Raw genomic sequence first — 24836 nt, forward strand, 5'->3', positions numbered from 1 at the left:
GCCAAGTCCCATGATTTGGAAGCTTGCATCAACTGTCTAAAGAACACCTCTTCTTCCTGCCTGTAGCAAATGCCCACCATGATACCCCACCACTGCTCCCCCACCCTCCCCGACCATAATCCAGGGACTTTCAACAGACCTACTTTCCACTTTTTAAAGCACCTCAGAACATTTATACTTCATATGTATAATTATTGTCAAACAATAGTTTCTTGGTGTCAGAAATAAAAGATAAGGTTACAAGTGTTATAGCTATTGCAGTATGACATGGGAAGAGATCTCCAAAAGAAAATGAACCATGAATAACATTTTAATTTAAATTTTCTGAATGTAGAGCTTGTGAAGAGAAGATAAGGAAGTAATATTCTCCTCTACCCCTGACCCTTATTCACTTCATAATTTCCCATGGGCTCATGGGTGAAAGGCCTTGAATGGGAACTCCCTGCAGAATTCTCTTCTATTAAACTTGTGGAGCCTCTCAAATTATGGTCCTGATCTTGGAAGTACACATGTACTTTTCTAGTATGAGTAGTTGGAAGGAAATTAACAGAGCTATCCCTGAAATAAAGCAAAGAAGATATACAGGTGTTTCTGGCTTATACTCAAGATTATTGCTGGTTGGATCTTATTTTATTTATTTATTAGATGTATATACTGACCTCCACAGAAAAGGCTCAGAGCTGCTTACAACAGAAAACAAGATAAACTATAAAAAATGATAAAATATTATAATAGAACAATATGTAAAAAACAACCCCCCACCCTCATACTTACCCCCCCCGCTTCTAAAACCCTGCCTAAATAAAGAAGTCTCAATTATGTCCAGAAGATGTATAGATTCATGCTTTGACACTTAGAGCAATATCTTTTCCATGCCCTGACTTGTGTGGCAATGTCCAAAGACTTGAAATCCACTGCTTCCATTCTGGCATGCTAGGATGGAAACCATCAAATATGCCTACAGAGACTAAGGAACTAAGCAACACTCAGGTAGGATGGAAGGGAGGGTGGTTTCGCTTAAATTGTGGCATGCCTACTGAAAAGTTAGTCAAGACTGAGTAAAGATAAAAGATGGGACTACATAACAGTGTCTCAACTTCTAAATTTTCCTTGGAATCCATTTTTGTAGCTACTTAGAGGGTGCATCTATACTTGCCCCTACGGCACTGTTGTTACTGCTGTTGTACTTTATTTAGTACTAAATGATGGCACAGTAACAGCCATTACTACACACTATGGGTGGCACATGGTTTTTTAGCCATTATGTCACCACAGTGACATACTATAGCGAGGGAATATGTTGCTACAGTGACATAGCTGCAGAATCACGGTTTTTGCCTGTCAATGCTACATTACCATAATGTGTTGCTACAGTGATGTAGCGTCTCATGTAGAGGTGCCCACAGACTAGAACTCAACTCTGATGGTTTTGATTCCAATGCAGCATTCAAACCCATAAGCTTAGAAAGTAGATACGGTGTGAAAGAAATTTAACTAAAAAAACATGCAAGTGCCCAGTTTGGAAATAGAGGGTATTATAGCAATTTTCAAAGTCCTACTAAAAGACAAAATATGTTACACAGAAGAATACAGGTCCCCATAATATTACATAAAGGCAAACAGTATTGATATACCAGAATTCTCTTTGATGCATTAGAGTTATTGTCTTTTGGAATCTAATATCTTTTTTCCCATTGTTTCTTGATTTTAATGTTCCCCAGCAGACACTTTTAAACATCCAAGAGGCACACATTCTGTATTTTTAAATGCATCCACTATATTACTTTTTACAGCAGTCAATTTTTTTTAAAGGCTTAAGGACTGAATGAAAACTTAGGAAAACAAAATAGGAAGAGAGAAAATATGGTGTATAAGGCCCCCTTTACATGGGCAGGTAAACGAGCAATAGGATCTAACACATGATCTCATAATCATGCCTCCTGACATGCATATGTGGCATGGCAAGAAGCACAGTTATGTGGATCATGCATTCGATCCCATGGTGTAGGAGGAACCCAATCTCAAGCTCCCCCTGCACCAGCAAGAAGCAAACTTCCAGAGATGGGAGTTCAGCAAGAAGCAAACTTGCAGAGGTGGGAGCTCAGGCTGTTGAGGGGCTGGTGGATCATGGCAGCCATGATCTCCCAGGCTTGTGGGTGTGTGAAACCCTCTGAAATGAAGGATCATAGCAGCTATGATTCCCCAGGCCTGAGGGTTTCACGCACCCCTGAGCCCTGGGGATTCAACTGCTTTGATTCCCATGGCCTGGGGGTTTCATACTGGGCATGGTGCATCCCTACAGCTGGCAGGGTTCCCAGCTGCAGAGGAAACCCTGCTACACTTGAAAATGAAAGCTTGATAGCAACCAGCTACAGGGTTAGTATATATTTTTGAGATCTAACTTTATAGCTGGTTGGAGCTTTTTATTGTGTGTTAACTACTTTGTATGTGTTATCTGATTTTAAGATAATTGCATAATTAACCAGTAAGGTACAGAGAGGGAAATAGTGTGTTTTCTTAACATGTCCAAGACATCTCAAGCTCATAGAAAGAATCACTCCCACCAAATGTGGATTTTATTTCTATATGACTTAAGTTATATTGTGAGTGATTTACTTCCAGCAAAACTGCAACTTTATATAGATGAAATAATTCAAATTCTTATGATTATGAGAATGATGCAAAAGTCTTTTTGAGCTCAAAGATTCATAAAGAAAAGAATCTGAAAATGGTGATGCTATTCTGTATATTGACTTTGTTTATTTATTTGGCAACTGTTATTTCTCTGTCGCATAGAGAAATATACTTGTATGAAGTCTTCGTGCATTTTGGAAGATTACTGTTTCGGTTTGCTAAAAATATTTGTTTGATTTTAATGTTTTCACACGTGTTTTCCCATATTAGTAGATGGCTTTTCAAATTTGATTGCTTTAATAGATAAGATCTGTTTTAACCCAAATATTCTTTTTGTCATTCTGATTATATTGTGAAGAGTGTCTGTAAATTAGCAAAGAAGTCCCTGTCTCCAACTGATAAAGAACCAGAAAAGGGTACACAAGATGATAATACCATAACATTTAAGTCCAGCCTTCTTTGTTGATCCAGTGGAAGTCTGCAGAATACTACTAAAGATACAATGCATCAAAATAACTGGAAATTTGCAGGCAAGCAATGACCTTGCTTAAAAAAAATAAGGAGGTTGCAGTCACTTCAAGAGGTAGAGCCAGTATCTGAATAAATACTTATCTACCATCCAGAAACATAGGTTCATAAAAATGAGCGTCATACAAAAAAAACAAAAAAAGGCAAAAAAAGCTCTTTACGTTAATGAAGGAGAAAATGATGACACAGATGGCTAATTTCATTACAAACAGCTAGAGACACTAGATGGGGATGAAGGTCAAAAGATGAAGTGTTTGTTTACTGGTATTAACTTTTAGGTCTACGAATCCAGCAATAACCTGTATAATGATGAGTTTAGAATGACTACATGAATTGGAAGAAGGCATAATTCTCATGCCTATCAGCACTCTATGTTGCGTCAGGCATATAAGCAATTAATTCCTCATGGGGTAAGTTAGGATGCATGCAGCTCCCAACTTTTGGTGTGGATAAGCAGCAAGATTCCAGCCTAGCTCGTGGTTATGGCTCTGGCCCCAATCTGCAGTTATTATGTACAATTGGGCTGAAAATCTTGTGAGATCTTTTTCTAATGTATGATAGTTATGGCAAACCAACTAGTAACGCCAGCCAGAAACACTTTTCTTTGTGTCCTTGTGTTTCCTGTTTCAATTCTCAACATACAAAAACTTGAAAAACAGCTTGAAACATTTGGTGCTAGATGAGATTGAACGTCATCAACATTTTATTAACAGGTTTTTCTATTAGTTCACTAATTCTGGGTGGGTTCTGAAATATTTCCCATGCCACAGTTAGCTTAAAATGCAGCAGCAGTTTAACTTCTTGATGGCAATTCAGGCTGCAGAGACAAAAAACCTAGTTTTCTGACCTACAGCACAAAAGCGTTTTCACAGTTTTAAATGAAAATAATATAGATGAGATACTGACCTGAAATTCAATCAGTTTTTCCCAAATTAATACATTTCATTTATACAAGCTGTTCATTTCCCCATCAAGGGCCGGGGGCCCTGAAAGATCCAGCTGTTTCTTATAATTATTTTATTTCTTAATTTACAGCTCTATTTTTATTTTTCAGTGCCACTGGCACTGGCTGGTATAGCAGCATCAGATCAGTTCTAAGTCTTGTGCATATTTTTAAACTCCCGTAACTATACATTTCCATCTGTAGTCTGTTTTTCCTTCCAACCTGTCACGTGACATTTTTTGCCTACCCCAAGAAATGGCGCCAGGGCAAGTTGCCACTATTTTCATCCCAACCCCTAGGGTGCCTTCTTTCAAATAAACTCTCTTTTATATTTCTTTCTTCCCTTATACAAATAATAGGAGGGAGGAGTTAGGCCTGTGCAAATATTTGATTCAGGTTTGAATTCAGCCAATTTGGATCCGATTTGATTTGGAACTCTGAATCAGTTTTCTGCTTTGATTCAGCCAAATTGGCTCTGAAGCTTCAGAGCTAATTCAGAGATTTGGCCATAGGGTATAAATGGGGTGTTGCAGGGCACTAAGGTGCCTGCTCCTATTACAGCAGAGATGGCCCGGGGAGGGAACACAAAGGGCCAGATAAGATCCCAGGTACAGGTTGCCATGACAACTGGCTAATGAGTGAATTGGCTGCACCTGCACCTGGTTAACTGGCCAGAAGCAGCCCTAAGCCCATAGAAACCCTAGTTCCCTGCCGGCAGCCGAAGGCAAAGGAGCCTTCAGGGAGGAAGGGCTCAAAGATGCTACAGCCATTGGATATGCTACCCTTAGGGCTAATGGGGCACCAAGAGCCCATAAGATACCCTCGCCTCCAGGCACTCAGTATTAGAGAAGGAGTTTTGCTCTTTTTAAGGGGCAGAGCATGCCCTGCACTTTATTTTGTTATAGCCCAGAGGCTTATGTTTTGTTTGCTGTTTTATAAGACTGGTGGTTTGGGTGAGGCTATTTGGGGAAGGAGGAGGCCTCATTCGGGGCCCTCTGCAGTGTGGAGACCCCAGTGCCAGAGAGGGTGCAGCATCTGGGGGCACAGAGCCCAGCACCAGAGAGGGCGCAGCATTTTGCGGTGCAGAGAGCCCAGCGCCGAGGGGCGCAGAGACAAGGCTGCAGAGAGCCCAATGCCAAGGGGTGCAGAGACAGGGCTGTGGAGAGCTCAGGGCAGACAAGGGGCCGAATTATAATGAGGCCTAGGCAATACAATGCCGGTACCATCTGCGAGGCTTGGGGTATGGTAAAGGGGTGGCTGGAGCCGTGCATATAACCCCGTAAGGTTAGGGTGTCCTCCCGAAACACCCATAGTGAAACAGGACCCACAAGGGGTCTAGGAACCCACGGGGTTCAGAGAATCCAACAAACCGTGTCCAAGAGGAATTAAAGGCAGCTTCCCTATTTTTATATTTCTATCAAAGATGTGGTGGGCGAGAATTGAGGGTGCCCAGTGAGCCAATTTGCCACAGTCAAGGGGCCTTAAGAGAACACGGCCACCCTTGAGGACCTCATCCCATGACATGGGAAATTCAATGAAATATCTATAACTTTGTTGTTTTCTGTCTGACTTGGATGAAACTTGCAGGTGGTAGCCTCTACTGTGAGCATACAGCCTGCCAAGTTTTAAGGAGATACGTGCAGGGGTTTCTGGGAAACTGCACCTCAAAGCCCTGAAAGCAAAACTCATGTCACTTCTGTGTGTTAAGCCACAGTGGGGTGAAAACTGCAGGGGTGGTAGCCCCTGATAAGGCCACAAAGCCTGCCAAGTTTCAAGGAGACAGGTGCACGGGGTTGTGGGAAACTGCACCTCAAGCTGCTGACAAGCAAAACTTGTGACATGGGTGACTGTGTGTGTGTTAAGGTGCAGCGCGGTGAAAACTGCAGGCCTGCTAGGCCCTGCTGCAGCCACAAAGCCTGCCAGCTGTCAAGGAAATAGATGCAGGGGGAATATGGCTTCTGGGGCCCTGCACCTCTGGCTGCTAACAGGCAAAACTTGTGACATGGGTGCTTGTGCAACTGTGTCGGTCTTAGGGCACAGGGGGTGAAAAAAAATTATGCATGCCTTCCAGGCAATGCTGTGGCCATGAAACCTGCCAGCTGTCAAAGACATAGGAGCAGGGGGTGTTCTAAGGCACTGCACCTCTGGCTGCTAACAGGCAAAACTCGTGATGTGGGTGCTTGTGCAACTGTGTCTGTTGTAAGGCGCGGGAGGGGAGGGGTGGAAACAGTACTGCAGGCCTGCCAGGCCCTGCTGCATCCATGAAGCCTGCTAGCTGTCAGAAAGAGAGGTGCAGGGAGGGTTCTGGAGCCCTTCACCTATGGCTGCTAACAGGCAAAACTCATGATGTGGGTGGGTGACACTGTGTGTGTGTTTAGGTGCGCCCTCACTGGAGCTGGGGTCTCTACACAACACAATAGTGTGCCCAAGTGAGGACTCCTCCTCCCCTACAGCCTCAGTCCAGTCCACCACTTTACATGACAACAGATAAAATAACTTAATGACTGACTGAACACTAGCAGTAGCACCAGCAGCATGTCAGGTAGCCAAACTGTCAGAGAGCCGTTCTTTCCTCTCAAGTAGGAGCTGCTTCTTCTCTAGCTGCTCTCACTGTGTGTGGGGGCAGGGGGGGTGTAGGGGTAGGTGTATGGGATGTGTGTAGGGGTGTGTGTAGATGCACGCTCACTGGTGCTGGGGCCTCTGCACAACATGGCAGTGTTTCCCAGTGAGGTTTCCTCCTCCCCTACAGCCTCGGTCAGCTGTACTACTGTAAACGACAGCAGGTCAAAATTACTTAGCTGGCTCAACCCTTTGTCAGGCTGAGGAAGTACCTGCAGTTGGCATGTCCCCTGGTCCTGGATGGAAGGAATAGTGAAGAAGCCAGAGGCTGGCCTGGCACGCAATGCAGGCAAGAAAGCCAGTCAGTGAAAATGGAAATGGAGGTGCCAGGGGTGTGGGAAAGGCTGGGGTGGGGGTGGGGGCAGGAAAGGGGGATGTAGCAGCGCAGGTAAAAGTGCAGAGGTACCTGGGGAGTCAGATGTCTGGCAGGTTGCAGTGTGTCAGAATTCCACTGTGTGCGTGTGTGTGTCTCCTTTTGTGTTGTGTGTTTTATTCCCTCTGTGTTGCATGCATGCACTGGGCTCTTCTTTGATTGTTTGATTGATTCAGTAATACATATTAAGAACTATGTAAAAAAATGTGTGCTGTCTGTCTTCTCTGCTGTGATGTATTTATTTACAATGAATTATGAATGGGAAGTGTGACTCTGTATGCTTTATCCCCTCTGCTATGCTATTCCCTCTGTGTTGCGTGCATGCACTGGACTCTGCTTTGATTATTAATAACTATATATGGTGTCTTCTGTGATGTTCTATTAATGTGAATGTGTACTGTACTTCTTGTTTTTCTTCTGTGTTGTAATGTGTACCTAAAATGATATATCTCCTCCTTCTAAGACCCTGAGTTCTATGTTAGTCTCAAACTGAATCTGACTTCTGTGTTGTCGTCAGTCTCTATGTAAACTAAATATAATAATATTAATAACTACTATATATAATCTGACTCTCTTCTTCTATGAATATCTGATTTTTCTTTTTCTATGTGTGTGTGCAATCTGTGTGCCTCCCTGCACAGTGATGGATCACGCTGGAAGGGAAAACACTGATGGAGATATGTAGGGTCAGAAGGGACCTTGTAGATCATCTAGTCTGACCCCTTGCCCTGCGCAGGAGAGAGAACTGAGCTCAAATGACCCCAGCTAGGTAAACATAAAGCCTTCTCTTAAAGACCCCCAGGGTAGGAGCCATCAACACTTCCCTTGGAAGTTGGTTCCAGATTCTAGCCACCCTGACTGTGAAGTAGTGCCTTCGAATGTCCAGCCTGAACCTACACTCAAACAACTTACAGCCGTTATTCCTTGCTACTCCAGGAGGTGCTCGAGGGAACAGGGTTTCTCCCATTCCCCGCTTGTCCCCCCCCGGTGAGTTTATAGATGGCCACCAGGTCCCCTCTCAGCCTTCTCTTGTGAAGGCTGAACAGGTTCAGGTCCCATAGCCTCTCCTTGTAGTGTCTGCCCTGCTGTCCCCAGATCATGCATGGCCCTCCTTTGGACCCTCTCAATGCTGTCCACATCCTTCCTAAAGTGCAGTCAAGCATATCCTGCAGGGGCTCCACATTACCCGGTGCCTTCGTCATACTCCCTATGTATCTAAAAAAGGATTTTTTTTTTTGTTGTCCTTGATGCTACTCCTAGTTCAGTATCTGCCTTAGCTTTCCCAACAGCCCCCCTACAGACCCAAGTGGTGGAGGTATACTCCTCTTTGGTGATAACCCCTCCCTTCCACTGGGTGTACGCTGCCTTTTTGGCAATCAGGCATTCCCGAATGCCCTTGGTGAACCAAGATGGCTTTTGGGCACTCTTTCCCCCTTTGCTTCTTGTTGGGACTGTCATCCCTTGGGCTCTGAGTATCATCTCCTTAAGGAACAACCACTCATCTTGGGCACCCAGTTCCCCTACTCTCCAGGACCCCAGTGCCTCTCCCACTAATCTCAACTCATTGAAGCTGGCCCTTCTGAAGTCAAGGGCTACTGCCTTGCTGCAGGCCCTTGGCACCCTGTGCTGGATGGTGAATTCCAGCAAGTGATGATCACTATCACCCAGGTAGTAGAGGACCTGTGGCCAGGACCAGGTCCAGCAGGGCATTCCCCTTGGTAGGACTGTGCACCTCCTGGGTTAAGTGGAGGTCCTGTATTTCAGCAAGGAACCTTTGTAAGCGGTCAGACCTGGAAGACTGCTCCTCCCAGCAGATGTCTGGGTAATTTAGATCACTCATGACAACTATACCCCTTACCTTAAGTGCCTCCGTAAGCTGACCCGAGAATTCGTGGTTCAGCTCTTCTCCTTGGTTAGCAGGTCTGTAGTAGACCCCCATTGTTAAGTCCCTTTCCCCACGACCCTCCTGTATCCTGACCCAGAGACTTGCACTTCAGCCTGCCCTTCCTCAGACCCCATCCTGCTGGTTGAGCGTGTGTATTTCTCTTTGACGTAGAGCACCACACCCCCTGCCTTTCATAGATTTCATAGACATTAGGGCCAGAAGGGACCTCGGAAGAGCCCCCCACTGAAAGGGCAGGAAGTCATCTGGGGTCATAGGATCCCAGCAAGATAAGCATCCAATTTGCTCTTGAAGGTGTTCAATGTAGGTGCTTGAACCACCTTCGATGGCAGCCTGTTCCAGATCTTGGGGGCTCGGACAGGAAAGAAATTCTTCCTTATGTCCAGCCTGAAATGGTCTTGCAGTAATTTATGACTGTTCGACCTCATCATCCCTTGGGGCACTCTGGTGAACAAATGTTCCACCAGATGCTGGTGGTCACCCCTGATAAACTTATAGGTGGCCATCAGGTCACCCGAGCCTGCGCTTTTCCAGGCTTAAGAGCACCATGGCTCTCAGCCTGTCGTCGTAAGGTTTGTTTTCCTGACCTCTGATCATGTGCATGGCTCTCCTCCAGACTCTCTCAAGCTTCTCCACATCCTTTTTGAATTGTGGAGCCCAAAACTGGATGCAGTACTCCAGCTGCTGCCTCACCAAGGCTGAGTACAAGGGGAGAAAGATGTCCCGGGATTTACTTGAGAAACATCTATGGATGCAAGCCAGCATTTTGGTCGCTTTACTAGCCGCAGCATCACACTGAAGGCTCATGTTCATCTTGTAGTCAATGATGACCCCCAAGTCTCTTTCTTCCATAGTGCTAGCCAGCATAGCACTGCCAAGCCTAAAAGGATGCTGCAGATTTTTCCTTCCAAGGTGGAGAACCTTCCATTTCCTCCCTGTTCTATCCCACCTGTATAGTTTATAGCCCCTAATGTTAACCGCCCAGTCATGGGATGAATCCCACCAGGTTTCTGTGAGCCCTGCTATGTGCAGGTTTGAACTAGCTATCTGGAGGGCGAGTCCCTCCTGCTTATTCCCCATACTATGAGCATTGGTATAGAGATATTTAAGGCCTTGAATTGGTGCATGTGCCACTCCCCTGATTCCCAGGACTATCTGGACCCCTGTTTCTTACCTGGGTACTCCTTGTGCACATCACCTGTCTTGGTTGGGAGGTGTCTTCAAGTCCTCCTGTGGTTCCATCCCCCAGTGAAGCTAGTTTAAAGTGTGCCACATGAGATGAGCCAACCTGGAAGAGAAGACATACTTGCCTTTAGGAGAGAGGTGTAGCCCATCCCACCCAAGCAAGTCCCCTGAGTGAAAGTATTGGTCATTATCCAGGAACCCGATGCTTGCCTGGTGGCACCAACTCCATAACCAGCAGTTGACCTCACCAATGCAAGCCTTGTGTCACGGTCCATGCCGACTCACCAGGAGAATAGAGGAGAATACCACCTGTGCCTCCGTCTCCTTGAACTTGGCCCCCAGGACCTCAAAGTCCTTCATGATGAGTTCTGAGTTGCCTCTGGCCAAGTTATTTGTTCCCATGTGGATGAGAACCATGGGGTACTGGTCTGAGGGTTGAATGTAGACCGGGATCCTCTCTGTGATGTCCTGAATCTGAGCGCCGGGCATGAATCGGACCTCTCATGCCATGGGGTTGGGTCGGCAGATGGGTCCCTCTGTTCTCCTTAGGATGATGTCCCTGAGGAGGAGGACCTGGTGTTTCTTCATCCCGATGTTCCCTCTCTGTGCTGTCTGTGTTTTGCGTGGAGTGGCATTGTCCCTGCTGGAGGCATCACCTTCGTTCTTCTCTGCCACGGCTGCCAAGGCCTCAGATCTGTTCCCAAATTGTACCTGGGGAGCCTTCGCCATGCTAGCCCGAGCAGCCCTGGATCTGGTGGATACCTTCTGCTACTCTTGTGTTGAACACGTCTCCTGGGGGGACTGTGCACTGGAGGACTGGTCCTGCAGTGAACAGAAATATGAGTCAACTTCATCCTCTGCAGCCCTGATTCCCCGCAACCTGCTCACCTCAGCCTGGAGCTTCCATACCTGCTCCTCCAGAGCCTTAAGTCAGGCACAGGAAGGACAGGCAAGGGAACCACCAGGGCCCTCCCCTCCCACCGGCTGCTGGGACCCCACCAAGCCTCCCCCACAGACAGGGGGACAACCAACGCTACCAGGAGCTCCATCTGGGTGGAGGACTCAGAAGAGCCCAGGGCATGTGGCACCGCCGGTGGGGGGAAGACCCTAGCATCTGTGCTCTGCATCTGCACCATTTCTGTGGAGCTGAATCTGCTATTCTCACTTGTTGGAGGTGCTCTTCCAGGCCGCTACCATGTACTTGCCTTACATGAACACTGGCACAAATGACAGTGCACCCTTATAGAGCGTGCCTGTTTGTGGGGCACATGTGCACCCTGCTCCCTCTGCTCCTGACCCCCAACTGCCAGGAGTTCCTTCAAACCATGGCTTTTAAAAGCCCGCAGTTTGAGATTCCTGTGGCTGGCCCTACAGCCAAATCGGGTGTCCCGGCTAGACCGGAAGTGCCTGCCAGCAGCCACACCCCCTACTGTCCCTCCTGCTGGGATCCTGGGATTCCTGGGGTGGCAGACACCACCACCCCAAGGGACTATCCTGGGGCTGCTCCCCTCTTTGTGGGGGAATAGTCACCTCTAGCCCTCCCCCTGACTGCCTGTACTGCTCTCGCACAGCTCCCTGCCGGCTGAACTAAGAGGGATCTGAAGGGCTTCCCCTTCAGACCGGCCTCAGGTGTGCCGGCACCCTCTGCCCCACTTACCTTAGGGGGATCAGCTGCTGCTGCCCCCTCCACTGCCACCACCACTGCTGCCTCCACTGCTGAGGTAAGGTGGCATACGTGTGCGGGGCACACATGCGCCCTGCTCCTGACCCTCGCAACTGCCCCAACTGAGCTTTCTTTTTTCAAAGTTTGCACACCTGCAAAAAAGAAAGCAAACATAAACTGAAAGAAATGAATTGGATAGTATTAAGTAAAGAGATTCTAAGATAAGCTTAGCTAAATCCTATCCAATCCTTTCTAACAACAAAAAGGAGCAGGCAAATTACAACTGATTGACTCTATGAAGCAAGCCAGGAAGCACAGTACCTTTCTGATGCTATTGCTCAGGCAGAACCAGCTCATGAAATGCAGGGCAGGTCTGCACACAGAGGCTCTTATACTGTTTCTATGTCCCTCCCCACAGACACTGTAATTGGAAAGGCAGTTAGACAGAAATCGTGCTCACTGGCCACCTAGACATGTCAGTCTTTCCCCCCACTGCTCCCCCTTCCCCGCTTCTAAGTTTCTGTTTCCCCATACGGACAGCCCTCTGAATCTCCAAATCACTGAATCTTTTCCAAATCAATTCAGAAGCTCCGAATCTATTTGAAAAGCCAAAAGCAGCTAGCAATTCGATTCAGACTTGCAGATTCAGCCTCCGCATCTTTTCTGAATCCGAATTGCGGTCTGAAGCTTCTCACAGCCCTAAGGAGAGTGTCTTGGTCTCTATTGTATGATAAGTAAACACCAAGCTTCTAGCTCAGATGTCTGCTGATAAGTCTCTTTGTGTCACAGTTGCCTGTTGATTTTCAAGTCATCAGTCATGATATTAAAAACAGAGGCATTTCAGCATCAAAACTCAGATCCACAATTTTAAAAACTTACTCTGGCCCAAAGTTCAGCTCTGTACAAAGACAAATTTAAAGTCTGCCATTCTGAAATTCCCACCCTAATTTGAAATCTGAGTTATGTTTAATTTTTTATTGAATACAACTAGCTAAGAAACTGTGTTTTTATCTATTGAAAAACTTATCAAGTTTTTATATCATTTCCCATTCTGCACTGGAACAAACCTAAGCCCCTTCACATTTTTTTTGTTTCTTTACAGAAAATAAAACCCAAAGAAATAAAAGCCCCTCTTTTTCTAGTGTTAATTAAAATTTTCATTCTAAAACTGAAAAACTTTCCCAAACAAAATCTTCATCAAAGCTGGTATGACTGTTTCAGTGGATCAACATTAATTTTTATATATCCCAAATCAGCTATATTGGACAGCCAGCACTCAAATTCCCCTATCATCATGTTGGCAGAACTCTGTCTTCACACAGTTGTATTGAGTTTGACTGCTATATGTCTTTGGGACAAATCCTACAGTCCTCAGTCCATAATGCTAATTCAAATCTAACTTTGGAATACAGGCAGTCATTGACTTATGACTTTGAGTTACGATGAATGACATTTACAACTCTTGTAAATTGATACGTTTCGCCTGACATTCAACATGCGTGCATCCAGCTTGTAAATCTGTTGTGGTGGGAGGGATGTGGTGTGGGTGGGCAAATCAACATCCCACAGTGAAGGAGGGATTGCAGCTGGGGCAAGCTGCCCAGCTGGGTGGCAGGGGGTGCAGGGAGTGGTCAGGGCAACTCCTGCCGCTGTGCACTGCCAGTCCAGGAGGACATGGGAGAGGGTGTGTGCCCAGATCTCTGCAGAGCAGGTGGGGCTGGGGCTGTGCTGGGCTGCACTCCAGGTAGATGCAGCAGTGCTGGGCATGGGGACTCTGCCCTCCCACTGCTCACCCAGTTAGGGAAGCGGGGACGCAGGACACAGGTACAGCTCACTCTAGGCGGGCATGGCAGCTCTGGGAGCAGGAGTTATGCCCTGCCATCACTCACCCAGCTGGGGTGGAGGAGCTGCACAGCAGTGGGAGCCACTCCAGCCTCCCCAAACCCCCTAGACAAGCCACGGCTTTGCTCTGCCCTGCCCCAGCTGGGAAAGTGGTGGCAGCAGCAGGGCATGGCAGGGGCATGTGCTCCAGATCTGTGCAGGGTGGGTGGTAGAGCAGGGGTTATGGGGGGCTGCAGCCACTCTTAAATTCCCCATAGCCCCTGTCACCCACCTGGAGTGCAGCCCCAGCCCTGGCTGCCCCACACAAATCCATGGCACTCCCCATGCCTTGCCACCACTCATCCAGCTGAGACAGGGTGGTGTGAAGCTGTGGCTCATCCAGGAGGCACAGGAAGGCTGGAGCAGCTCCCACCACTGCATGCCACTTGTCGGATGCAGCTCAGCAACTCCACCCTGTGGTCCCCTGCCCCAGCTGGGAAGTCCCTTTCCCAGCCCCAGCCCTGGCTGCAGGGCATTGATCAGTCCTCCCGCACCCCTTTCCCCCCCCCCCCACCCCCCACAACAGGCTTACCTGTCGAGCATGGTAAAGGAACCAACACCCCATTTGTACCATTGTTTCTATGGGAAAATTGGTTTCAAGTTATGACCTTTTGATTTATGATGTGGTTTTCAGGAACTAGTTGTGTCGTAAATCTGAGGACTGCCTGTATGGATCTAGGGCTTGATTTAGGTCCATCTCCTATTTTAAAAGGCAACTAAGGATGAGAAGGCAGAATTTAGGTCTCGATCTAATTTTAAATGCTCTGGATATTCATCTTCCTGTATATTTAAATATACCCTCGGTCTCTGGTAAACAGTGATACCTCTACAATAATCCCTCTGTTCATACATGCAATATTTTAGAATTTGATTTAATTCAAGGACTTTTATTGCTAACTGATCATTTTAAAATAAGAAAGAACAGAGAAATACCCTGTACAAATCCTTCAACTATAAAACATGGTGAAAAATCACAGATAGAAGAGTTGGCATTTCAGAAGTCAAAAGCAGTGCTAAAGCCACAAAAAGATACCTAAGGTTAGAAGAACTAAGGAACAGATCCCCTTCACAAGCACCCTAGCTTGAGTAATTCCAATCTTGCAACAGATGTGTACTGACATAAAAAAAATAGAAGACCCTTTCGTTTTTATTTGAAGGAAAATTAATTTAGACAAAATACTATTGCTGTAGGCCTTCAGCTGGTATAAGTCAAACTAGCTCCATATAAATTATTGGATAAGAAATGTGCACCAGCTGAAGATCTGGCCCAGATCAATCACCATGTTAACAATGCTAACTCTAATGTATAATATATAATATATTGCGGCTGTGCTTATGCTCAAAAAGCTCAGACATCAGCTATTTTCCAGAAGTTTTGGCTGCTGCCCTCCACCATTTCCTGTGCCACTCAAGGCCAACTATTCCCAGCTCAAGGAAACAAAAAAAAAATCCCACAGTTAGTCTAAAATTAGTGCATTTTTCTAAACACAACTGAGACCTTTGAAATAATTTTCCCATAATACAATGTGATTAAAAAATTACCCCACTTGAAATCACTTTCAGTAGTCATCTATCCTTTACTGCAGTCATTTGTAGACACCCAAAAGATTATTCCAATATCTGAGATATCAATTATACACACTAGCTTGGTTGAGATCCTGGCCCTCAGGAAGCTGGCACAAAGATTCCCTCCTATTAACTTCATCAGGTACAAAATTCCAACACTGGTGTTAACTGGTTTCAGTGAACCCTCCTGGATTCATAACAGTCGATCATTTTTTTACATATTTGTCAACCTTCAAACAACAAAACACCTCAAAAACACCTGCTTTCTGCGGGTACAACATAGGACAGTAAAAAAGCCTATTAACATGCATAAAATTAAACAGGTTTGAAGTGCCATATCTTTTTATATGTAAAGAAGGTTTCCCCCCACCCATCACCTATAGAGTCTTGATACAAAAACTCTAACCACTAAAGTAAGACAGCTCTCTCAATAGGCATACAAAATTCTGACCTTATTTTTGCTTGAGCTACACTACCAAAATGAATGGAGCTGCATAAATGAAACTAAAGGCAAAATAGGAGTTAATTTTATTTAACTTCCTCGTTTTCCAATGAGAGGATCTACTTTTGATACTTTCTGCAGCATCTCTTGTACTACCTTTTGTCTAGAACTCAAGTTTTATTTTAAAAAAAGAAAGAAAAATCTTTTCAGACTTTATACTGGATAAAAAACATTTACTTTTTAAATCATAGAAGACCAAGGTTTCAGCATTCTAAGCTCCCAACTTATTATTGAAAAAATAACAACAGCAGTGACAACTTGTCTTTCTTCTAAAACCTTTGCCTTGGAATAAATAAAACACGTTCCTAGGTAGATAGGAAAGTGTTATACCCAACTTAAAGCTGAATGAACCGAGTCACAGAGAAGTGAAGACAGAAGTGATTTTCAAGGGCACAAATTGCAGTCAGACAATTAGGGCAGAATTCTATTTCCTTTTGTGTGTCTAAATAGCAGAATTTTAATTGCAAATAGATTTTTAATGCCTGACTTTCAACGGAACTTTAGTGCCTGTCATGAGTACCTTTAAAAAAAAACTTCCCTAGAGTATGCAGAGGTAGAAGTAAATAATAATTCAGTTATGTAGTGTTTTTTATCTGAGTCTGTGTTTTAGCACCAACCACAAAACAAACCAGATAGAGGAGCAGCTTATACACAATGAAGGATTGAATGTTTGTACATATTTAGCAGACACATACTGAGAATCCCATAGTACTTGTGTGGCTTCTCCAGTATGTTTTATGATGTAAAACCCCAAGACATATGACACACCTAAAGCTAAACCCAAAGAGCCAAAGCCCCTCTTAGTTAAAGAACAGACCATGTCTGTGCTTTCCAGTTTGCAAATAAAGAGCAACCTTTATTTTATTTTATTTTTAATCTCAGTGATGACTGTTTTGTGGCTTAAAAAGAGCTCAATGTTTTTGTCCAGTTCTCTCTGGAGAGGTGTCTGCAAGCTATATATGACCTCCAGTTATCACCAATGGCAATCTCAGCACAGAGGGCAAGAGTTTAATGAACAGAGGGGCTAAAGTGCTGTTTTACATTCACAGATGATCCATTCCTCACAGCAGTAGAACATGTCAGTGAGAAATTGTAGGAAAGGTTGTCCTGCTATTGCTTGTGTTGCTTCTGTTCTATAGATAGATAAGTGGCTTCATTTCAACCCCAAATGAATGCCCGTTCACTATGGACAGAATAAGGAATGAACATGAGGCCCATTCTTGCAAATTAAGGGGTCCATGTAATTTACAGATTTGCCTTATGTTTAGCTTTGACATAAATTTGAGGACTTACAGACAAATCAGGCATTGTTCTGAGCTCCATTTGAAGCCATTCATATCCAAAAGCCATAACATGCTTAAGTATACATCCATAACCAGAATCCATAGAACATACAAGGTAAGAGACTGGTTTTGTATATGTTTCTGAGAAAGGAAGAATCATTTCCTTGTCTTGGCTAGCTTCCTAAATTCTTCATATGAAGTCCTAAGCTTTCCCAGTGAGTTGAAAGTAAATTGTTCAGTTGATGAATAGCTTACAGACATAAGTTATATTAATATATCTGTTTGTACTGCACTTTTTCACCCCCATAAAGGGAAAGTCTATATGCAGAAGTTCTTGACTGAACTTCTGCATACTCTTTTGCTCTTACTAAAAGTTGATCAGCTTCTTGAAAAACTGAATACAGTGGTTACTTGGATATAAAACAAGTTCCTCCCCTGCCCCCTCACCCCAACTGGCAGCATGGGGGGAAAAGCCCCTCGCCTTATAATTACACACGAGGAAATCTCACTAAATACACTATCGTTAAACTGCTGCCAAAAGCAGCGTGTGATTAGTAGTAAAAGAAACCAACTATAAAGTTGATTAAATACAGCCAACAATGAGCATGACTATAAAACATATGGCCTATATTAGACAAACATGCTGATGGGTATAGGTATATGTGTATGAGGGTGTGTGGGAGGGGGGAGAGCGGGTGTGTGCTGGAGGGAAGGAGTGTAAAAACAGGCAGTTGCTCCCCTAGCAGAGCACAAGCACCAGGGCTAGAGGTACTCCCGTCCCAGGCCAGCACTCAGAGAGGCTGGATCAAGCTCCAACACCAGAGAAATTGGCTCTGATTGCCCCACAACCTGGCTTGGCCCAGCTGGGGCCCTATTCATAGTGAATAGGGACTGGGCCAGGCTGAGCTGTGGGATAATCGGAGCCCGGGGGCTCCTCCAGGGGTGCATAGCCAGGGAGCCAACGGGGAGGGGGACATGACACACTTCTGTGCACAGGGCAAGGGTGGGCTGTACCCTCTGCTTTCTGCCTCACTGCCACTGCTTTGACAGCAGCAAGTTCACATGTGAGTTCCACCACGGGGCAGGCCAGGCAGTGAGGCACTTAGTGCCATGCCAAGATAAAAGCAGTGGCAGCAAGGCAGGGAGTAAAGGTCTGCAGCCCACCCTTGCCACAGCCAGGGCCTCATTAACCATGAATAGGGCCCTAGCCGGGCCAGGCCAGGGTATGGGGCAATTGGATCCCAGCGGATCATCCAGGGGCATGACACAGGGGAGCCAAGAGGGGAAAAACATGTTCCCCCTCCCCTGTGGTGTGCACAGTGGCAGGAGCCACCCATCCACAGCCCTAGAGGAGCTGCTGGGCTCTGATTGCCCCATGACCTGGCCTGGCTGGGGCCCTATTCACTGTGCAGGAGGAAGTGGAGCAGAGGCAAGGGTAAAAAATTCACTCCTGCCCCACTCCTTCTTAAATTGGGGAGGGGGTGTCTTGATCTACCCCCCCCAGGCCATGCAGTTAGAGGGGGTGGAGCAGAGGGGGTTGGAGCAGGACTGGACCCAGAGAAGCACCGGGGAAGAGGAGGGGGGAGTAACGTGGAATTGTACATATGGGGGAGCATGGCCAAGCCCAGAATGGTAGAGGAGTGGGGAGCGGGCCTGGGCTAGGGGCAGCGGGCACAGGCCTGGTGTGGGTATTGTTAGGATTGCACAGCTTGCATCTTGCTCTTGACAAGAAAAGAACACTGCCCAAGGTTCTTCTTTCATCCTCCTTACTCTTTCACATGCTGATTACAGAAACTGGAATTTAACTGCATAGCCTTGGGGAATGAACTGTTGATGAACCCTTGTGGCATTGAGCATGTTTAATTAGCTGTTGCATATTTACCTCTCCGCCCTCCCCACTCAAATGACTAATTATACTATACATGCGATGTATGTGATGATGTAGTTACATGTATGTTTGTATGAAACGGAAGTAAGCTGCAAGAACTTCTGTGTCTGCGCATGCGCCCAGGAGATTTGAGAAGATAAATGCCGCTTGCAAACACAATCAGGGGCCGGAGACTGATCTGAGCCGAGCTCCCTTCTCTGGCCTTGCTTGCAAGCAAATAGACCCTTAAGTGCCGACTGATGTCTGTGTGTCTGTGATCTCTGCGCGCCTCCAGGGAATGAACCGCTGTTTGTGAAACAGTATGGTGGGGGCAGCGAGTATGGGCCCAGTGCAGCAGGGGCAATGGGCCTGGCGCAGCCAGGGAAGAGGGCTTGGGCCCAGGCCTGGGCCCAAAACACACTGGAGACAATGGGCCTGGACAGTGGGCCCAGACCTGGCACAGTGGGGGCAGTGAACCCGGCATGGCAGGCAGGGTGGGGCCAGACCTCAACTAGCTGCAGGAGGAGGGAAGCAGGTCCAAAGTGGCAAGGGAGGGGTGCAGGGCTGGACACTGGGCTCCATCCCTGCCCCCCCCAACTTCTCCCCCCCACCCCACCCCCCATCATCCCTGATGGGCAATTTGCTAGTATGTCTATAATAGTTTACAAATATATATGTTCCTGAATAATGTATGATTAGACTAGAAGTTCAGAAGTACAGTAGAAGCCACAAAATCTCTGTTTTCTGCTACCCAAGAGAGTACTCTCAATAACACAGCTTAAACTAACTATGTACTTCATCATATAGACTCAGTACAGATTCAGAGAAAAGGAAAGTATCAGCCAGTCATCTATAAACTGTTTATTGTCTTTAGAAATATCTCAAAGAATTGTTTTAATGCAATATTGCTTGCCTTCAAGCAGGTTATTAGAAAAGTGTGGCTTTAAGGTTCAATGTGCAGAAATTCTAGGAAAATATTGTTGCTGCTAGTGTATAGAATATTCACAATCCCTGTTAATGCACAATTTTGATGCATAAAGCAGTTCGTTTCTCTGGAGGCCACAAAAATCACAGACACACACTCATTAGATGGCACAAAAGGTGTATTTGCAAATAGGGTCAGAGCAGAGTCAAGAACTCAGATTACTCCGAACCAACAAAGGAATTTTGCAGGCAGTATTTATCTTCTCCCTCCTGGGCACGTGTGCAGAAACAGGAACTCTTACAGCTCACTTCCGTTTCATACAAGCATACATGTGGTTACATCACTACATACATTGCATGTATAGTATAATTAACTACTTAAGTATGCAGGGTGGAGAGGTAAATATGCATCAGCTAATTAAGCATGCTCAGAAACTACAGCAGGTCGCCAAAAGTTCAAACCCCCCCTTTTCAAGGACACAGTCAGTTGAATTCCAGCTTCTGTAATCTGTATGAGAAAGGCTAGGGAGAAGCTGGGGGAGAGTCTGCAATTTAGCATAAGAAAAGCTGTGGCAAGGCTGGGAAAGGAAAAAAAAAGTCCTTGGCAGTGTTTCTTTCTTATCGGGTGCAAGATCCAAGCTGTGCATTTCTAACAATACTCCATTTCTAACAATATTCCATTCCTAACAATTTGAAGCAGCAGAAAATTAAAACAAAAATGAAATGACTACATTCCTACCGTATTTAATTAAAAAGGCAGAAACACCTCTGTGTTGGACTGCTCAATAGAGCATGTATCTACATGCTGCCAAAAGTCAGAATTATAAACAGAGAGCAAGACAGAAAAACATTTAGCTGAAACACACTAGAATACTGTGAAAGGTTGTGAAAATATATAGGAACCAGAATTAGGTAAGTGTTAAGTGTATATATAATTCTCTCTATCTCCACATTCATACCCATCCACCAGCCCACTTCTTAGTGCATCTTAAGTTTCTCTCTATCTTCACAGAGTGTGAATATGACAAAACTATTTCCAAATTTAATTAGACTTATTTTATATGGCTAATCTCATTGTTAACTCTTGCTCACTGTTAAATCCCATCAAAATATTACTCAACAGGGGCCTGAATGTATTTTCATTTAAAGTCAACTGCAACTTCTAATGGATTCCAGTCATGATGCATCAAGGCCTCCAGGTAGATTATATGCATTGCCCACCCACAGCTCTGCACACATTCTCCAAAGGGCCAAGTAAAACTTGATGGCACCTTAGGGACTAACTGGTACACAGAGAACCATAAGCCTTCATAGGCAACAGCTTACTTTCCAAAGGAGCAAGGGGTAGGTAAGGTCAAGGCCCAAGTGTCTCCACAGCAGTGCACCAGGCAGGACAACGATCAAAAGGGGAAAGAGACTGAGTTTCATGATAGGCCTTTAGCAATGTATGGGTGTGACTGTTGGAGGGGAGGAAGAGGGGACAATAAATAATTGATGTCATTTTCTTGAAGGCTTGGAATGAAGAAAACTATCAAAAGTTTAAAAAACACAGCTAAACAATTATAACAGTTCATCATAAGAGTTCATCAGTCATATCAAAACTGCCATCTATTTTGACTCAGGCATGTGGGTTTCTGCCGAAAAGTGTAAGATTCAAATACTAGGCAACATATTTTATATATGCTATGACAAGGGCTGTGCGAAACAGCATCATTCCGTTTCCCCTTCCATTTTGCCATTTCAAAGGGACAGAGTTTCGTTTCGCTGTTTCAAAGCACTGTTCTGTTTCATTTAGTCAAAAATGTCTCACTGTTTCAACGTGTTTCAATGTTTTGCCCATAGGCTATAATGCGGAATCACAGAAATGCCCATAACTTTCTAATTTCTTTCCTGATTTGAAAGAAAATAGCAGGGAGGGTAGCCCCTGCTGAGGCCACAAAGCCTGTCAAGTTTCAAGGAGATAGGTGGAGAGATTTCTGGGAAAATGTACCTCAAGCTGCTGACGAGCTTATGGCCTGTTACTGTGTGTGTTTTAAGGCATGCCCTCACTGGTGCTGGGCACTTAGTAGTGAGCCCCAAAAAGGCTGCCTCCTACCCTACAACCTCAGCCTGCTCCAGCACTTTAAATAACAACAGGTGAGTAAGCAGCACAGTAGCACTAGCATCTCAGGCAGCCAAACTGCCACAGAGCCTTTCTTTCCTTTCCTGCAGAAGCTCCTTCTCCAGCAGCTGCCAGAGAACTCTTCCTGCCAGCCCCAACCCTGGGGCCTAGATGTGCCCAGGGCCCTGCATCCTTCCGGCCAGCTGGCCAGGGACAGGTGCTGGGGTGTTGGTCTAAAGACATGGCACTGGCAGACAAGGTCCTTTGGGTCAATTTGGTATATTTTAGCAGACCAACTGAAAAATTGGACAAACATATCTTAGCAAGATTTTAGGTTGAAAAACCCTTTGTCAGGCTGAGGAAGCACCTACAGTTTGTGTGTCCGTGTGCTGTTCCTGGATGGAAGGAATAGTAAAGAAGCCAGAGGCTGGCATGCAATGCAGGTAAGAAAACCAGCCAGTGAAAATGCAAATGGAGGCATCAGGGGGTGAGGAACAGGCTGGGGGAGGTGGGGGCAGGGAATGGAGGATGTAGCAGGTAAAAGTGGAGAGATACATGGGGAGTCAGATGTCTGGCAGATTACAGTGTGTCAGAATTGCAATGTCTGTATTGAGCCCATGAGTTTCTGTACCTAGAAGGCTGATGAAGTGCAGTTCATAGGCTCGTCTGTGAAAAGTGGTTTGTAAATTCAAACAAGAACTAAACCTCGCTAACCTCATCACCAGAAGCCAAATTCCTACAGCTCAAAACACACCAAATGGATCCAGACCCTGCTATGACAAGACACGTAAAGCCTGCTAACAATATCTCCAGTACGCAGATATCTTCACAATACACCAAGTGCCCTGATGGAAAATATGTAGCAGACACCAAGCAACAACCATGCACTAGAATGAGTGCACACTGAAAATCTATCAAAAACAAGAACACCCAGCTACCCGTCTCCAATCTCTCAGGCCTGATCCCCAAAGGGAATTTACAAACCACTGTGCACAGATGAGCCTATGAACTGCACTTCATCAACCTCCTAGATACAGAAACTTATGGATTCAGTATAGACATTGAAATTCTGACACACTGACCTGCTGGACATCTGACTCCCCAGGTACCTCTCCACTTCTACCCACTACATCCCTTTCCCCACTCCACCCCAGCTTGTCCCTCACCCCCTTATGCCTCCATTTCCATTTTTACTTACTGATTTTCTTGCCTGCATTGCATGCCAGCCTCTGGCTTCTTTACTATTCCTTCCATCCAGGAACAGCACACGGACCAACCGCAGGTACTTCTTCAGCTTGATGAAGGGTTTTAAACCCAAAAGCCAATACCTCAAAGATGGCATCCCAGGCAGCTAAGCTCCCATGCCTTGCAAATAGCATCCCAGGCAGCTCACCTAGACCCTCACAACTGCACTGCAACCAGCAAGCCTCAGGCCTGTCAAAGATGTGATGGGCCTCAGCTTTCCCCATCCAGGACTGTGTGTGCATGTGGTAGCTGGAGGTTATAAGGCACCTCCTACTCAACTTTCACCATGGAGATCCTCAGTCCTGGCATTCCTGGGGCTGCCATGTCACCAGCAGTTCCACCTGGCCTCCTGACCCTGTCATGCCCAGGAACTGGGGTCTCCTCCTTCACCAAAGCCCCTGCCCATAACTTCAAGTTCATCCTGGCATGGGAGCTCACCTGTGCTGGAGTGGGATGATGGGTGAGTTGGAGTCTCCCACTTGGGGGTGGGGGATTCCCAATCCACTCACCCCACTCCCCAGCGCCAGTTGGACAACCCCCAGAATGAACTCCCTCTGCTCCCTTCCTCCAATCCCATTCTGCAAACAGTGCTGGGAGCAGGGCTGGGACGTGTTCCCAGGGAAGCAACCTTAGGATGTGCCATATTTAAAATCTTCACCAGTGATATTGATATTAGCGTTACATGTGTCCTCAAGAAATTCTGGACACCACTAAGGTGGAATTATTGCAAAAATGAGAGAAAACTAGATTATTACACCAGAAAATTAGATAGTCTTGTAGACTGTCACACTAGAAATGGAATGAAATTGAATTGTGTGAAGTGGAAATCATGCATTTTTAGACCAATAACAAGGAATCAAGCCATAAGATGGGAGTGCAGACTGTATATGCCTGAACAAGGCAGGGTACTGAACATAGTCAATCATACGATGATCATGAGCTGCCAGTATGGGGCAGCTGTAAAAGGTTAATGCAGTTTTAGGAGGAATTATGTATGGTATAAAGACAAGAAAGTACTAGTACTATAGTAGAAGGCACTGGTAAGATCCTACCTAGAATATTGTGCAATGTTGAATATTGCACCAATATTGAAGAAAATATTAGCTTAAATTGGAACAAAGGAGGAGTTACTAAGATTCTTAAGGGAACAGAGAGTTTTTCTTAACGAGAAGGCATCAAAGGAGCTTGGCTGTGTAGTTTAGCACAACAGAGATTAAGAGGGGATATCATGGAGTTTTTTCAAGTACTGTACATTCATGGGATAAGTATTATGGGGGGGAGTTTTTTAGGCTTAAGAGCCAACACTGAGACAAGGTTAAATGGCTGTGAATAATTTTTAATGGAAAATCAGAAGGTATATAACTCAAAAGAGTGAAATGTACAGCACTGTTGGCTAACTCATGATCTTGAGAAGGATGCTATAAAGCTTGAAAGAAAGCCATAGGTCTAGAGAGAAGGATGATAAAGACTCAGCTTTTTGTTAAAAATTGTTTTTCATGCTTGTCAAAAGAAATTGCAAAAAACTCAACTAAATATTAGCTAAAACTCAGGAGGTAGATTGAAAACTTATAATTATAGTAGACATGGCTGTTCCCACTATAATGATTATCATGAAAACA

At 45.4% G+C, this 24836-nt stretch overlaps 1 protein-coding gene across 3 annotated transcripts in view; it reads right to left on the reverse strand.

Annotated features, from left to right (window-relative positions):
- LOC149864456 (uncharacterized) overlaps positions 1 to 24836 on the reverse strand; it is a 250048-nt gene that overhangs the window by 13493 nt on the left and 211719 nt on the right. For 2 of the 3 annotated variants that reach the window (XR_016442726.1, XM_090049961.1), the window contains exons 1-4: positions 12170 to 12200; positions 11843 to 12000; positions 10471 to 11007; positions 10175 to 10288 (exon numbers count right to left, since the gene is read on the reverse strand). Coding sequence is in view for 1 of the 3 variants with exons in the window: in XM_090049961.1 (XP_089906087.1) it covers positions 10175 to 10288; positions 10471 to 10674 (318 nt within the window). In the remaining 2 variants the exon portion in view is untranslated. Of the gene's footprint in view, positions 1 to 10174; positions 10289 to 10470; positions 11008 to 11842; positions 12001 to 12169; positions 12201 to 24836 lie in introns of those variants that run through there. The other variant, XR_016442727.1, reaches the window with a different exon arrangement.

Source organism: Crocodylus siamensis, chromosome 5 (assembly GCF_052110815.1).
Source record: "Crocodylus siamensis isolate JL-2025a chromosome 5, ASM5211081v1, whole genome shotgun sequence".
Lineage (NCBI taxonomy): Eukaryota > Metazoa > Chordata > Crocodylia > Crocodylidae > Crocodylus > Crocodylus siamensis.